Source organism: Gastrolobium bilobum, unplaced genomic scaffold (genome assembly GCF_033153095.1).
Source record: "Gastrolobium bilobum isolate Gb01-03AN ecotype WA unplaced genomic scaffold, APGP_CSIRO_Gbil_v1 utg40131, whole genome shotgun sequence".
Taxonomy (NCBI): Eukaryota; Viridiplantae; Streptophyta; class Magnoliopsida; order Fabales; family Fabaceae; genus Gastrolobium; species Gastrolobium bilobum.
The window spans coordinates 8434-25996 of record NW_026896531.1 but is presented as its reverse complement, the minus strand read 5'-3'; the positions used below and the strand labels follow the sequence as shown (position 1 = coordinate 25996).

At 36.0% G+C, this 17563-nt stretch overlaps 1 protein-coding gene across 1 annotated transcript; it reads left to right on the top strand.

The window, feature by feature from the left end:
- Nucleotides 1–1210: 1210 nt before the first annotated feature.
- LOC133300283 (helicase-like transcription factor CHR28) lies at nucleotides 1211–10254 on the top strand. The gene is made up of 12 exons (XM_061499802.1): nucleotides 1211–1689; nucleotides 3079–3157; nucleotides 3328–3762; nucleotides 3897–4996; nucleotides 5097–5168; nucleotides 5864–5941; nucleotides 6036–7005; nucleotides 7320–7450; nucleotides 7655–7876; nucleotides 8275–8898; nucleotides 9018–9227; nucleotides 9822–10254. The coding sequence occupies exons 1-12, from the start codon at nucleotides 1561–1563 to the stop codon at nucleotides 9924–9926; spliced, it is 4155 nt and encodes a 1384-aa protein (XP_061355786.1). The 5' UTR covers nucleotides 1211–1560; the 3' UTR covers nucleotides 9927–10254.
- The last annotated feature ends 7309 nt before the right edge of the window (nucleotides 10255–17563 follow it).

The window sequence follows — 17563 nt, the reverse complement described above, 5'->3', positions numbered from 1 at the left end:
GTCAACGATGATAACACACCAACATCTTATCGGGCTTAATCCCTCCACTTTAGGATGAATTAAGTTATATATCGTTTTGATATATTAAGAGATTCTGTTATATAAACTTATACTATACGATAGTCACATTAAAAAATTAAAAATATCATAACATATAATATAAGCTTATAATATCAAGCTTTATACATCATGCCATTAATGATTCACGTCGAATTGATAAAAATTTACACAATTATTTTAATAGGCATTTGATAGTCGTTGCCGGTCAAACATTGAAATGTATAAAATTTTCATTTGTTGTCTTAATTTTAAATAGGCATTTCAAATCATGTGAAAAAATTTCATCGCTGATTCACATGGTTAGTGAAAGTAGTTTTTTCCCCCCGTCTGGTGAATATCGTTGAAGTTAGCTTTTGTTTTACAAGACACAGGGTATATACTATATAGGACACATCAATTAAAAATTGAAATTCTCTTTAATAAATATTATTGTGATATTTTTAAATTTGACCATTTCTTCAAATTATTTTATCCAATTGCGACACTTTCTTGAAAAAGATTTGAGTTTTTAAACAGTGTAAGGCAAGATAATGGTGAAAGGAAAGGTGCCAATCACATGATGAAGCCAATAAAAATCCAAAGAAAGTTCACAATTATCCTAATAATATTATAAACGGTAGGACCATTCTAACAAAATTTTCCAAATTAACGCAAATGCAACTCTTACTTTATATACCTTTCTGATTGGTAATTCCGTAACCACTACCTCGTAAACATTGATCCATGCGCCGCCCGTGATCAATTCAAACTTTTCCCGTTTCCTTAATCACCAATTCACGTAGTTTGTGTTATCTCGATAACGTTACATAAATAATAACATTCAAAAGAGGAAAAAAAAAAATATATAACATCTTTGATTTTGAAAATATATACATTTTTTTTGGAATCCGAACATGGAAAATATTTTAAGAATAGATTAGTCAGCCGTTAAATATACATTTATTTTATTAGAAAAAAAGGCACGCGCGTATTTATCGCGTGAGCGAATCTTGCTATTCGTGGTCAACAATAGTGAACTAGCAGTGGGAAAAACATCGGAAGCGGGTAGAACTAGAGAAACAGGCCAATGATGATGACTTAACCTGCGCACCCTTACGTAACGTACCCAAACCCTATTTAAACCTACGCACCCCGCATTCTTCACGATCCACTACTTTCTCTCTCTACACATTTTTTTTTTCTTTCTTTTCTTCTTCTCTCTTATGCCTTTCTGGCTCTTGGCTCCTAGTTGGGGACGAAAAGTCGAACCTTCTAAGAAACCTTCTTTCGCTGACTCATCAATCTTATCACCGCTTCATTCTGAATTCTCCATGCAGACGATGCGATTCGAGGAATTGCTTTTCGAATAGCGGAATCGCGGCGGCGGAGTGGAGCTTTTGGAATTGGAGTAGTGTGGCTTCTTTTGCAGCTTGAGAAAGCGCGTTTAGGGTTTTTGATTTTGATTTTGATTTTTTTTTCTTTTTTCTTTTGGATGCGATTGGTTTTGTTTTGGTTTTGGTGATGGCGAACGAGGACTTCGACTTTTCGGAACTGCTCCATGCTGGCGCTGACAATGATCCCATGTTTTATATAGATATTCAGACCGTTATGAAGGTCCTCGATGAGGAGGATTTTGGCGACCCTAAGGAGGTAGGGTTTCTTCTTCTTCTTCTTTGAATCTTGCCGCTTTGATGATTCCGAAACCGTAAATGAATTTTTGAACTGGATCGGAGTGGAGTTGAACCGTGCCAAGTGAAGTGTGCTCTGTAATATTTTCTTTACTTGAATGTTTTACGTGATAAAAGAATTGAAGCTTCTGTGGTTTTTGTATATGTTCGTGCATTGGTTTTTGGATGTGGCAATGGCAACATTAATCTTCTTTACTCTTTCAGTTTTTCAAAGTTTCTTTTTCTGAGTTAAAGCTGTAGTTGTTTTAATTCCCCGCCCCCCCTTATAATTGATTTTCCTTTGATAACTAAGAAGAGAGAAATGAGATACTATTGGTCAATTTGCATAGTAAGGAATTGATCGCAATTTAATCACAGTGCAATTTATAGCTTGAATCAAGTGGTAGGATCGAACTTGTTGGCGTGAAGGTCTTCGGTTCGATTCTTGCTGATTGATAACTCAATCAGGCTTGTGGCATACACGACCTTCGAACTAGAACCTCCCTTCTCTTTATTATTATTTTTTATTTATAAAAAATCAGGAAGGTTAATTCATGCGAAGGAGTGTGTACTAGTAAGCGGCTTTAAAGTGATTTTTTAGTACAGATGTTTACACAAACTATTTATTTATTTGTTGAAATTTATGGTTTAAATATGTACTCTTTTTTTTCTGAAGTTATACTCACTGGACAGTGGGATATGTCGGTGACGTGTCAGTCTAGTGTCACTTGGTTCCACTAAAAGTGTGAAGCTCCTGAGTCCTGAGTATAGATCCCCCATCCCTTAAGCCATTTTTTATATTTAAAAAATGAAAAACAAATCAATGTAATTGCCGTTGCAGGTGAATATGAGTCATAATATCTTGGACTTGGAGTCGTGTATAACTTATTCTGTTAGACTCAACATTTTGGACATCAGGATGCATGTCTTGAGTTTTGTGCTGCTTGGATAACAAAAATTGTTGTAGTGTTTCTACACCTTTGATTTTTTAAATTGCTTATTACAACATTGAAGGATATTTGATTTTATAACTGATTTTCCCTGTTGGATTTTTTTTTTAAAAATTTTGTTTTCATATTGATGGGTGATAATATGTTTTAATTCTAATACAGAAAAGCGTTTGGGAAGCCACAGCTTCTGCTGCTTTATGTTGTTCATGCAAAAATAATTCGGCCTTTGTTCTGTCTTTATACATAATTTTAATTTGAACACAATATTGCAAGGATTGCCTAATTTTAAATTCAATCCTCTTTCTGTAACCCTTTTGCATTCAGTATTTTTTCTTCTTCTTTGGTACTAGTCCTTTTATTTAATGCCCAGACTTCACGTGCTTGATATTACCTTTATACTAATGTTCTGGATGTCATAGCAGAGTAGTCCCGAGGATTCTTCATCAAAAAACGTTTCACCGGATGAATCTGGCATCCATGATACTTTTCAGATTCAAAATGGTATGCAGACTTCTGTTGTTTTTCCCTTTAATTTCTACTTGTACTTGTTGGTTGCAATTGGTCTGTCAATACTGAGAAATAGACATCTTGAGTTAATTCTGCATCATTGTGATGTGTAATTGCTAATATTAATATCTTAAATTAGAGTGGTTCCTTTTCCTATTCATTAGGGTCTCAAGTTTTAGAAGATCCACATTTTTCAAGGTTGGAATTAGGGGAATCAGTCGCGGGCTGTTCTACATTCTGCTCAGGTGTGTCTGATTCTGGGGCCATAGGTTCAGTTGGTTTATCTGATTCCACAGCAAATTCTATGCTTGACTGTGAACATGAAACCAAGGGACCTCCATCTCAGGCTTGCTCTTCCCCGAATGCTTTTGCTGGTAGTTATAGGGACTCATTCTCTCTGGGTGAAAGTGATGAGATTTGCTACACAGAAAGGACAGGAGTTTCTAAACTTGAGATTCCTGCTCATAGTGTGGAAACAAGATTCCCTGAGGCACATTCAAACAATATATCAGTTTGTGAAGATAATTTGAATCTGAGTATGTGGAAGGGTGAAAACGAGACTCAATACAAGCATGTGGGAGAGGATGTTGAATCTGAACGTATGTAAAATTTTCACTTGGTCAAGTATTAGACAAAGACATATTGACATTAGTGTCATGCTCTTAAAATTTTACTTTAGATCATTGTACATCTGAAACTTAGGCAACAGTCTGATTCTATTTTCTACTTGCAGATGCTTCACTCAGTTCTATCAATGAGAATGGTGATGTAAATTTTGAAGATTATGTTGAAGACATCATTGGAGGAGTTTCTGGGCAACAGGAAAATGACTCTTGTACTTCTTTTGAAATATCTGTCATGGATGCTGATAGATCTTGGCATGTTGCAACTTCAACTGATTCTGCTACTTTTCAAGGTTCCCATGTTCCCAGTGAATTTATCGACTACGATTTATCTTCGAATTATTACCAGGGAACAGTTGATAGACCCTTTGTTGCTGACTCATCTTTTGGTTTTATGCCTAATGGTATTTGTTCTCAATTATGGACTAATGAAGAAATGATGAGTAACATGAAGACTGAAAATGCGGAATTCCATTCTGATATGGCATGTATGAGTAGTGGCATGCAATCAAGCACTACTGGGGGGATATCTTTTCATGATAATCAACTTACGTTTGCTCATAGTGGTTATCCATCATTTTTTTCTGGTAAGGTTATCTTTGACAACAAGGCATCAGTGCCACTTTCAACTTACCCTTCATACATGCAATGTGGAGATGGACTGATTACACCTTACCAAAACAATTTTCAAAATGATGATACTGAGTTGAAACAATTGCCTGGTGTTTTTCCTTCTATGGGATGTCAGAGTTACAAATGTTTTAAAGATGAGGATAATTATGCAGTTGTAACATCTGAGATATCCAATCATTATCAAGATATCATTGATGGAACTGCTTTTCAAGGAAACATGGGCAATTTTAATTTAAAAGCCGCAGATAAATCCTTGCAGCATGCCCAAGCACTAATTGGCTGTGAGAAGCAGTTTGGTTGTGTTGAGAGAGAACGAGGGGGAAAAATGATTTTACATAAACATATTGGTTCTCATCTTTCAAAAGTAAGTGCTGAGAATTTCCATGTTGAGGATGACTCGAATGTTTGCATTATTGAAGACATCAGTCACCCTGCATCTACAAGTCATTCTGCAGTCATTGGGAATTCCCTTAATATATCTCAATCTTCTAGATTTGTTGATTCCCAACCTTACATGGTTGGAAGCACAAGGTTGAAGGCATGTGATGAGAGAAATATATTACGAGTTGCATTGCAGGTTGGCGCATTTAATTTTGTGGTTTTTATCCTTGTAGCTGTTGGCAGACGTGGGAATATTCTTCACCCATTGCACCTAACTCTTCTGTGGCTCATTGTAGGATCTATCTCAGCCAACGGCAGAAGTTAGCCCACCAGATGGATTGTTGGCAGTTCCTCTTTTAAGACATCAGGTTTGTCCAATCTTTTAATTTCTTTGATCTGGTATCTCCTTGAAAAATATTATGTGTATTTAGGTCTCTTGTGCAACCGCTTTCAATCTAAATCCAAGTTGGATCAGGTCTTGATATCTGGATCTGGAGTTTGGTATCCAACAAGAGAGACAGAGGGAGGAAAAAGAAGAAGAAGAAAAGTTTTGTGATTTATTTAATAAATAAAGGATCATATCAATAATCTTGTCGTGCCATACTGTTTTGTACTTATTGGTTCTGACTTCTGTGAGCTTGAGTACACCCTTGTCTTCAAAGATGTGGAAGTTCAAAGTTGCCATTATCCTAAAGTTCATTGCCATGTATTTTGATTCAATTCCTTGACGAATTGTTTTGTTGATTATTTCCTCTGACAATAAAAGAAATGCCATCCCCATATTTCAGTAACTTTAGATTTTTTCCCATCTGGGTTAATGAATAGTTGTTGAGGAAAGAAAATCGTCAAATATATGTTGTTTAAAAATTATACCTGGTTGAATTATTGGACAAGAACTCCAGTGTACTGGTTTGATGTGTCTAATTCTGATTCCTGGCCTAGTCCTTTGTAATTCAATTTCTTTTTTTTTTCTTTTTTTCTTTTCTGAGATGTTCCCATAACATGCTTTCTCTGTATTTTTGCGACATCCAACATTCTAACTAATCATAATTGTCCTGGTCAGAGAATTGCTTTATCGTGGATGGTTCAGAAGGAAACATCAAGTTCATATTGCTCAGGAGGAATTCTAGCAGATGATCAGGTAAGTTCCTTGCAGTTTTAATATGAGATGGTTGCTGATAGACAAGTATTTGATTTCCTCATGTCCTAGTTATTTATAAACTTTTCTCTTGTAGGGACTTGGAAAAACAGTATCAACTATTGCCTTAATATTACAGGAAAGAGCTCCAATACTTAATGCATGCCCCAATGCTCAAAAAGGTGAATTAGAAACTTTGAATCTGGATGCGGACGATGACATGCTTCCTCAAAATGGTGGAGTGAAGAAAGAATCTGATATGTGTCAGGATATGTCAAGTAGATATCCAACCATGAGCATGAGTTTATTGATGCAAACAATGGGAAGGCCATCTGCTGGAACCCTTATTGTTTGTCCCACTAGTGTCTTGCGCCAATGGGCTGAGGAGTTGCATAATAAGGTAACCAGTCAAGCAAATCTCTCTGTACTAGTGTACCATGGAAGCAATCGAACAAAAGATCCATATGAGGTGGCCAAGTATGATGTTGTTCTGACAACTTATTCGATTGTCAGCATGGAGGTCCCTAAGCAGCCTCTAGTTGACAAAGATGATGAAGAAAAGGGAATTTCTGAAGATCATGCTGACCCAAATAGGAAAAGGAAAAGCCCTTCTAATTCTAAGCAGACTCTAGTTGACAAAGATGTTGAAGAAAAGGGAACTTTTGAAGATCATAGTGTACCAAGTAAGAAAAGGAAAAGCCATTCTAATTCTAGAAGAAGTGGCAAGACGGAATTGGACAGCACAGAGGCTGTTGCTCGGCCTCTTGCAAAGGTGGCATGGTTTAGGGTTGTCCTGGATGAGGCCCAGAGTATAAAGAATCACAAAACTCAAGTTGCAAGGGCCTGTTGGGGTCTTCGTGCTAAGCGTAGATGGTGTTTGTCAGGGACTCCGATCCAGAATGCAATTGATGATCTCTACAGTTACTTCAGATTTCTAAGATATGACCCATATGCTATCTATACATCATTCTGTTCTATGATTAAGATCCCAATTAACAGAAATCCAACAAAAGGGTATAGAAAACTACAAGCTGTTTTAAAGACAATAATGCTGCGTCGGACTAAAGGTTAGATTTGCATGAGTGAATTTCACATTATCAAATTAGCAGGCTATAATTATTTGTTATTACCTCAGTTTGTCCTTGTAGTCCTATAGTCTAGTCCATTCAACTTTTGAATATGTTTATCACTTCAATATTGTATTCTATGCTTTATTACTTTGATAGAATTTTAGGCACAGGATTAAATCATAGATAATTTAGTTTACATTTTCCTTGCATTGTTGCTGATTGTATCATGGGTGAACCTTCAATTAAGCGATCATCAGTTGCATTAATTTGAAATTTTCCTGTAACCATGAGATGGTGATCATTTCCTGTAGGCTCACTTCTCAATGGAGAACCTATTATTTCTTTGCCACCGAAATTTGTAGAGCTTAAAAAAGTTGAGTTTTCAAGGGAGGAACGTGATTTCTATTCCAGACTAGAGGCTGATTCACGTGCACAGTTTCAGGTATAGTTTGTCTTTAGAAAGGTATCTTGTGTGACTTGGATAATTCTTTATTTTATGTTTAACGTGGTTGTGCACTTGTGCTCTTTATTACATTCCAAATCAAGTGGGAGCATTTAATAGTAGTGTTGCTCCTGTTATTATATTTTCATGGTAAGTTATATTCAAGTCCACTATTAAAATGCATGTGCTGTGATGTCATGTCAGGAATATGCGGATGCTGGAACTGTCAAGCAAAATTATATCAATATTTTGTTGATGCTTCTGCGTCTTAGACAAGCTTGTGATCACCCTCTACTTGTGAAGCGTTACAAATCTAACTCTCTATGGAGATCTTCAGTTGAAATGGCAAAGAAGCTTCCTCAGGGAAAACAAATCTCTCTTCTGAATTGTTTAGAGGTTTCGTTGGCCCTCTGTGGCGTTTGTAATGTATGTATTTATTGACCATCCTTTAATATTGTAAATGTGAATTCTCGTGATTACATGTTTGTGTGCATGTTTATTTGTTTACTTGCACAATTGGTTTGTTGTAATTACATATTAGTTCTTAGGGTCAAAGGGTGTGCTTGAAGGGATAGGGGTTAGAGTAGTAAAAAAGTAAACTTGAAGGGATAGGGGTTAGATTGAAAGGTTTTTGTTTACTTCTTGTTCTTGCCAGGTAAAGTGGAAAGGATGACTGAGAATTCTTTTATCCCTCTTGCTTAGTTGAGAGTAATGGACTTATATTCTGTAATTACCATATCATCCTCGTTGACAATATTTATTTGCAAATTATATTTGTCCTCCCTGACTCCTCTGCTTTTCCGTATCGCTTGGTTTCTGGACAGGATCCTCCTGAAGATGCTGTTGTTTCAATTTGTGGTCATGTTTTCTGTAACCAGTGCATTTGTGAACATCTTTCCGGTGATGACAACCAGTGCCCAGCTACAAATTGCAAAACTCAAATTGGCACATCTTCAGTGTTTTCCAAAGCCGCACTGATCAGTTGTCTTTCTGGTCAGGGTTGTGATGATTCACCTGATTGCTCCGACTCTGAAGTGGAGGAATTTGAGCCTTGGTCTCAGAGTCAGCCATATAATTCTTCGAAAATTAAGGCTGCACTTGAGGTATTGAAGTCATTGTGTAAGCCACAGTGCTATACACCAAAAAGTATTTCTGTGCATAACACTTCCAGGGAAAATAATGACTGCCCTGGGAACCCCTCTGATGCTAATAATGGGAAATCCGTCCAGGATTTTCCTGAGAGTCAAAAATTGTCTGGGAATAGAAGCTCTAATGATTCAGTAACTGTTTTTGGGGAGAAAGCAATTGTGTTTTCTCAGTGGACGAGGATGCTAAATTTGCTTGAAACGTGTCTTCAAAATTCTTCGATTCAATATAGAAGGCTTGATGGAACAATGTCAGTTGTTGCAAGAGATAAAGCCGTAAAGGATTTTAATACTCTTCCCGAGGTTTGTAAAGTTGTAGATATCTCCCTTGATATCATGATTGAATTTAGAGATTACCTATGCCATAAAATTGGGAGTTAGATACATTGAATGGTAACCACTGTGTTTGACATATCATGCAGGTATCGGTTATGATTATGTCTTTGAAGGCTGCCAGTCTTGGTCTAAACATGGTGGCAGCCTGCCATGTTCTTATGCTAGATTTGTGGTGGAATCCTACAACTGAAGATCAAGCAATAGATAGAGCACATCGAATTGGGCAGACTCGTCCTGTGACTGTTTTGCGTTTAACTGTGAGAGATACAGTTGAAGATCGTATTCTAGCTCTGCAGGTAGTTTTTTTGTGCCATGTTAAACTTCTTTTTGTATTTTTGTGAAGGAAATGTGATTTATATTGTTCTAGTTAGCACTTAAGGTGTCCTAATGCTGTCTAAAGCAAATCTATTATCTGATATTTGAAAGTGTCTATATGGTTGGTTTACCGACTTAAAATGATTTGTTGTGGGGAAAGTTAGTATTTAAATCAATGTTCCTGGAAGAAGATTAGAATACTTCTGAACAGTGAATGGAACTTACATGAAAATGCTCGGAACACAACTGTTCATAATGACTTTTTTTGGTTTTAGTGCTTGAAACTTATTCTTTGTGCTTTTTCGGTTGTGTGAGCTGAATAATGTGTGCAGTATTATGCATAACAACGACTCTTAGACAGGGCATCTCTATTTGGGCATATCCTTTTGAGTTATGTGACATGTTATCTGACACTGTTTGATCCAGTATTTTTATCTACAAGCCTTATTAAGCTTGTTCACCAGCTTAGTGTTTCTACTGAAAATTTCATTGCACGACACTGAATATTTAGTGTCATAAAAAAAGCGTCAATTGTAGTGGTGCTCATGCAAGAAAATCCTTATATGTACTTGCAGCAAAAGAAGCGAGAGATGGTTGCATCTGCATTTGGGGAGGATGGAACTGGTGGTCGTCAGAGTCGCCTTACAGTGGATGATTTGAAATATTTGTTCATGATGTGATTATTAGACGTACATATTTGCAGATATAGTTTTCATATTTTGGATTTGTGATTCTTCCCTGGGGAGCTGGTGTCATCATAGGTTTCTTTCTGGTGGCAGCACAAGAAGCAGAAACAGGACATTTTCTAACAACGGATTGAAAGTAGTAACAAGGTCTCTATTGCCGGTTCACATGAAAATTATGTGAAATGTCTTTAGTTAGAATGTGATGTTTCATTCTTTGACCTGGAAATTTTAGCTTAATCTCTCACATTTGTATAGGATGTAGAGAGCAGTATAGATAGCAACATAGAAAGATTTTATGGATGGTTCTTCTCATTGTAAATAATAGAGGCTTTTGCGTTACCATTGTGCTCCTTTGTTGGTCCTTTTCGTCTCTATTTCAAAATTTATATGTGCATGTTACAGGTTAAAGACAATATCGTTGTTACTGTTGTGCATGCATGTGCCCGGGAGCGGGCAGCTCAATGTTTTGGCCTGTTAAAGTGTAATATTTATTCAAATGATTGTTCAGGAAAATTGTGTTAGTACATGCGTTTAAATTTGATCCCTTAAATTTAAGCCACTAGGAGTGAAGTAGTTGATTACCTCGAGTTGGACGTTTATTATACTAAACAATTGTGAATGGTTTTGTGATGCTGCAATTCACCGAATATTTATATCGATTTGTTTTTTTTTTTAATATAATGGTTACACTAAGGTTTGAACTTATAATTTCATACAAATTATTTAAATCATTCACTATTAGATCAATCCTAATGATTTTATGTCAATTTATTTTGTTCATACGTTACAGGAGTTGTGTTTGCAATAAAATTAGAAAAATATCTATCAAGAGATATTATTATTATTATTAGAGATTAATATTTCTCCTACAAGATGAATATTATTTTATCCACTTACATAAAAGTCCTTTGCCTTCTTGAAACCAGAATTAGTGGCCCCAATGCTGATAAGGTTGTCAAGAAGCGCCTTTAAACTCAGGTTCTTTGACCAGTTTAGAGTTGTTACTATTTAAATATACCAATTTGGTATTTCGTTGGAAGAATTTATCGTTTGGGGTCTTTGAGTGTCGTAAGTGGGGGCCAGTGACTCTAGAAGACGCCCCCGTACCCCCACGGCACACATGTGATGAATTTTTTTTTTTTGGACACAGTGCCACACACCACTCCTACGACACTCAATGAATAATTTATTTTTTATTTAAATAAGTGCCGCAGACAATTCCCACGACATTCAATAAATAATTTATTTTTTTATTTAAATAAATGCCGCTCAGCCCTTACGGCACTAATCTATTTTTATTTTTTAAACCCATTGTAATCGTTCTGCCAATGAAAAAAGAAAAAAAAGGGAAATGAACGTGGAGCTGGAGACGACAGGGGCAGTAATCTATTTTTTTTTTAATTTTTTTAAACCCCAATTTGTGAATCGTTCTGTGAATGAAAAATGAAAAAAAAGAAAACTGAAATTTTTGAATCAAAAGTGTAACGTGGAGCTGGAGACAACAGGGGCAGAGAGGCACGACCAAATCCTCCAAGAACATTGTTAACAGGTAAATCATTCTCTCTCACTACAATTTAATTTCGGAACATCAAATTCAGTTACTAAACATTCACGGTGACTGAGAAATATGAAACCTGCATTTTTTCCTTTCTTAAAGAGCGACGAGGAGGTGATGTTTTAGGGTTTATTTCCGTTCATACCAGTCATGGTGATTTTTTATGTTATAAAATAAGCAATTTTATTCACTAACGCTTCTTTATAACATAAAAAAAGAAAAAAGAAACTGAGGGAGAACTAAAAACCTAGATCCGTAGTATTGAAATATCTTTCTTCCTTATTCTTTGAAAGAAAAGGGTTCACACAAGTATGTTTGCCTCCCCATCTAGTAACAATCCACCAATCTCGCCATTTCGGTAACGTTGCTCGAACCCTCCAAGGAAATCCTTTAGCTTGATTAACACATTTCATGAGAAGCTTATTTTTTTTGCTTTGCTCCACTGCAGCAATGTGATAATTTTTCATGCAATAACACTTCATTGCTTTCTGTACCGATTCCTTACTTTCAAATTCTTGATTAACATATAATTTATCTCCCATTTGACAAGAATCATCATTCCCCCATCAACAATCAGTTCTTAATTTAGGTGTTCCCAATTAATATAAGTATAGTGCGAACTCGCATTCCAGAATGGAGTATTAGTTTGATCTACATATACTAACACTCTTTCACATTCAAGTAACACATGAATATAACATTTAAAATACAATAATCACAAGGTTAATTAACTAACTAGTCAGGATGACATTTTCGACAATATTGGTGTCTACATCACAATCAAAGTCACTATCCTCAAGAGGAACTTTTTCATTATTTACATCTTCATCAGAGTCACTACCCTCAGGAGGAACTTTTTCATATACATCTTCATCAGAGGCACCCAAATTAACATTCATGTAGGTTGCACCATCTTCCTCTTCCACAACTGTATTCTGCCAGTGATGTGATGGATTATCGAGAGAATGTGGCAAATTTAGATCCAATGACACAACTGGTAACGAAGAACTGCCTGCACAAGCAATGTCGGCATACAATTCAAGCATCGTCATTGCAGACTGTGGTTGAAGCGACTGTTGTAGAAACAGATTGAACATCATATCAACATCATCATCAGCAACAATTTCTAGCACAACAAATTTTTCTACTGTACGATATCGGCCGGTTAATCGGGACACCGATTGATTGGGACCTAGCTTCAATTTCTCCGCAATCTTTGTTTTTAAATCATGCAATCTCAACCCGCATTATATTTGTATTCCTTTGGTTTGCCCTTCAAATGTCCATCCTGTAACACCTTCATGTATTCTACCATTGTAATATATGATTGCTTAAATTGACCCTATATCTAGAAAGAAAGCAATAAAATATTAGGCAATAAGATGTTTCATGAAAATTAGAAATGAGATAAACTAAATAATTTATTCTAAATAACATTATTAAAATACTGAACATTATACATGCCTATGTTAGGATATATCACAATATTTTTTTATTGTGTCAAATAGTTAAATATAATTAATTACACATAAACATAAAAATATATTTTATTATGTAAAATCTTTATTAATTATACATGCCTATGTTAGGATTTCACAAAAGAATTAATTTAAAATTAATACAACTATTACTAATTAAAACAAATCCTAAATATTAATAACAAATTAAATATTCTAAAATATATTATTAAAATACTAAACACAAATCATCAATGATTAATTATTATATCAAATATCTAAATCTAATTACTTACACATCAACATAAAAATATATTTTATTATGTAAAATCTCTGTATATTAATTATACAACACGACTATGTTAGGATATCACAAAATAATTAACCATAAAATTATAACAACTTTTTACCAAAAAAATAAATAAATTATAACAACTATTACTAATTAAAACAAACCCTAAATGTTAATAGCAATTAATTATTTTAAATTATATTATTAATACTTATTATGTCAAATATGTAAATATAATTAATTACACATGAACATAAAAAAATTATTATTATTTTAAATCTCTATATATTATTAATTATACATGCCTATGTTATTAGGATAACACAAAATAATTAATTTCAAAAATTATAACAACTATTTCTAATTAAAATAAATCCTAAACATTTACAAATTAATTAAATTAAATCATATTATTAAAATATTAAAAACTACTTTCCAATGACTAATTATTATGACAACTATATAAATATAATTAATTGCACTTGCTTGTGTTAGTAAAAAAACTAGTGTATTAGATTACCAAAAAAAAAAAACACTAGTGTATTCTAAATATTGTGTCAAATATCTAAAATAAGTAAAAAAAATTAAATGATTTTAATTAATAAAATGAAAATGATTCTTACATGCCTTACGGTCTTTTTCCTTTGTAAGAGCTTTCAATGCACTTTGTTGCAACCAATGTGTGCTCTGCAAAAAAAACCCAAGGAGCTGCAAATGGAAAAAAAGGGAGATAAAGAAGAATGTTCAGATCTAGAATTTTGCTATAAATGAAAGCGAGAGAACACAGAGGTCAAAAATAAGATAAGATGGGGCTCTGACCGAAGGGGATGTGCCATTTGGCATGCTGTCAGAGTTCCACAAGGGGGCAACACTCAAAAAATAAAAATACAATATCAGTTCCGTTGGGGGCGGGGATGGGTGGCACTTGTAAAATATTATTTATTGAGTGCCGATGGAGGGTGTGGGCGACACTGTATCCGAAAAAAAAATTCATCCAAACGTGCCGCGGGGAAGTAGGGGCGTCATCTAGAGTCGCTAGGTCCCCCCGCGGCACTCAAAGACCCCAAACCGTAATTTCTTCCAACCGGATACCAAATTTGTAAATTTAAATGGGAGAAACTCCAAACCGGTCAAACACCCTTTAAACTCATATAGATAGGAAGCTGTGGGATTTTTCGGTGGTATAGGGCTTTTGTGGGATGATTGAGATGTTGAGCTCAAAGTTATCAAAACCTATCATCAGATTGTGCATGCTAGTGTTCACTACAAAGAAAGTCAAAAGAGGGACCTGGTCACTTTCTCCTACGCAAGCCTTAGGCATAATGAGAGGAGAATTCTATGGAATGAATTACAGGAGCTATGTCCTTCTAATGGAACCCCGTGACTTATCATTGGGGACTTTAACACCGTTCTTAACTCTAGTGAGAAGGGTGGGAGTAACGATTTCGGTATGGGCTCAACCCAAGTGATGATTCATTGCCTTAATGCCTGTGATTTGAGTGACATGGGCTTTAAAGGGCCTTCCTACACGTGGAAGAGAGGGCAGCTACAACAACGACTAGATCAACGAGGGTTTGGACTTGGTTTGGCTAAACAAATATCTGGTGCACCTTATTTTCTTTTGCTCTGATCACCGTCCCATTCTTGTGGTGGAGAATATCCCAAGCTACCATCCCTCAGGACAGAAATCCTTCAGACTTCTCACTGGTTGGCTCACAGCGGAGAACTTTGGTAATGTTATTAAAAATTGCTGGGTGAGAGGCAAGAATTGGATAGAAGCTAGGGATGACTTACAAGGCAAAGCCCTAGATTGGCACCATCAAGTCTACCGTGCTAAGATGAGAGAAAAGTTGGATCTATGCTAGAATTAATGGTATAGATGCCCAACTTTCTATCCATCCTAATAGAGATCTTGAATCACTCCAACATCACCTATAGAAGTTGCTTGAGACTATCCTGGTCAGGGAGGAGTTATCTTAGTTTCAACGCTCCAAATGCCATTGGCTCTACTTTGGTGATAAAAACACTGAATTTTTCACTCAGCCACTATTGCTAGGAGAAGGAGAAATCGTATAGAGACCCTCAAGAATGAACAGGGGCTGTGGGTGGCTGCTCCGGATGATTTGGTTAAGATTGTTGTTGATTTTTTATCCATATTTACTCGAAAAACGAATTTGTTAGGCCATCTTTTCACATCACTGGCCTATTTAAGAAGATTAACCAATCCACCTTATATAGCTTGGTTCGTATTCCTAGCTCAGAGGAAATTCAAAAGGTGATATTTAGGATGGGCAAATTCAAAGCTCCTGGCCTTAATGGCCTTCAAGCTATTTTCTTTCATTCTCAGTAGGATATTATTGGTGAAACGGTCTACAACATGATAAGGATATCTTTTAGACTTCTAGCAAAGTGAAGGATATTAATAACGCTCTCCTGTATCTTATTCCTAAAGTTGAGAATTCGGAAACCATGAAGCAATTTAGGCCTATAAGCCTCTACAATATGGTGTATAGAACTGTAACCAAGCTGTTGGTTGATCAGCTAAAGGATGGGATGAGTAAGTTGGTGGCTCTTACTCAATGCAGCTTTGTTAAAGGACGACACAGTTCATATAATATAGTCATTGTCTAGGAAATAGTCCATTCCATGGCTATGAGGAAAGGTTATGTTGGTTGGATGGTTATTAAAATTGATCTTGAAAAAGTGTATGATAGGTTGAACTGGAATTTTGTGAAGGATACTTTTGTAGGTATTGGTGTCAAATGTCATGCTATTGAGCTGATTATAAGTTGTGTTCCACTAGCTCAATGAACCTCTTATGGAACGGCAAAACCACCATGAACTTTCAGCCTTCTCGAGGGATTAAACAAGGCGATCCAATCTCTCCTTACCTTTTTGTTCTTTGCATCGAGATATTGAGCCACACACTGCATTGTCTTTTAATGCCTGGAAACCTATACAGCTTAAAAGAAATGGACCCTTGCTATCTCATTTGCTGTTTGCAAATGATATTTTTCTCTTCCTATAAGATTGTACGGACCAAGCTTTTGTGGTGAATCAGGTTCTTAGAACCTTTAGCCAAGGCTTCGGGACAATTCATTAGCCAAGAGAAATCTCAGGTGTTCTTCCCTAGAAATATCAACTATGTGCGAGCAAAGGATATCAATGAATGCTTTGGGGTTTAACATGACTCATGATCTTGGCAAGTACCTTGGAGTGCCTTTCATCAAAACTATGTCAACCATGGTTCTTTCACTCATATTCTGTAGCGGGTGGAAAACAGATTGGGTAACTAGAACTCCTCCTCATTGTCATTAGCGGGTAGAATAACTCTTACAAGTTTGGTCCTTGCTACACTTCCTTGCTATTCTATGCAAACTTTTGTTCTCCTTTTTGGCACCTGTGATGAACTTGAAAGAAGAAGTCGTGACTTCATATGAGGTTCGACAAGAATCAAATGGGAAGTCCACTTGGTCAAATGGGATAAGCTTTGCTCACCTAAAAAGGAGGGGGGGCTTAGGATTCATATATATCAGGACTATGAATAAAGCCCTTATTATTAAGCTAGGGCATGAGATCTTAACTAATAGGAATGCATTATGGGTGCAGGTTTTTGGAACAAATATAATGTTGAAGAAACCCTTCTTCTTTCTATTACTACCAACTTATGGACTGGGATTACCAATTCTTGGAAGAGTATTTTGGCAGGGTCCAAAATCTTGGCGTGGGATGGAAAAGATACCATGTTTTGGCTGGATAGATGGTTGCTTAAGATGGATAGCCTTAACTCTAAAGCAACCCATTTGATTTCTGATGATCTTTTTAATAGCTCAGTTGAAGACTATGTAACTATTGAGGGAAACTGGGATTGGTCCAATATAAATTCGTATCTCCCCCAACCCGTCATTTGTTCTATAGTTGGTATGATGCCTCTTATTCCTCCTGATGGAGAGGAAATGGTGATTTGGCAGTTATCTAGTGATGGCATCTTCTCCGTGAGATCAGCTTATGAGTTCCTTTATGTAGGAGTCCTGTGGCGAGATCAATGGACTGCTTTATCCCTTGGACCTGGAGAGACCCTCAATGCAAGAAGCTCTTCATCTGGCTCATGATGGGAGAGAAGTTGTTAACCAAAGAACAAAGGCTTAGGAGACATATGAAGGATTCCTCAGCTTGCCCTAGATGTCATCACCCGGTGAAGGATATTTCCCATATCTTTAAAGACTGTAGAATGTCAAGGAAAATCTAACACTTCTTTATTTGTCCCCATAATAGGAACATTTCTTTAATCATTATTTCAATGATTGGATGGATCATAATCTTAAGT

Coding starts and splice junctions, on each gene's coding strand:
- LOC133300283 (XM_061499802.1), top strand. CDS start 1,561: ATGGCGAACGAGGACTTCGACTTTTCGGAACTGCTCCATGCTGGCGCT. Junction 3,763..3,896: donor AGAGGATGTTGAATCTGAAC/GTATGTAAAATT, acceptor TTCTACTTGCAG/ATGCTTCACTCAGTTCTATC. Junction 8,899..9,017: donor ATTTTAATACTCTTCCCGAG/GTTTGTAAAGTT, acceptor CATATCATGCAG/GTATCGGTTATGATTATGTC.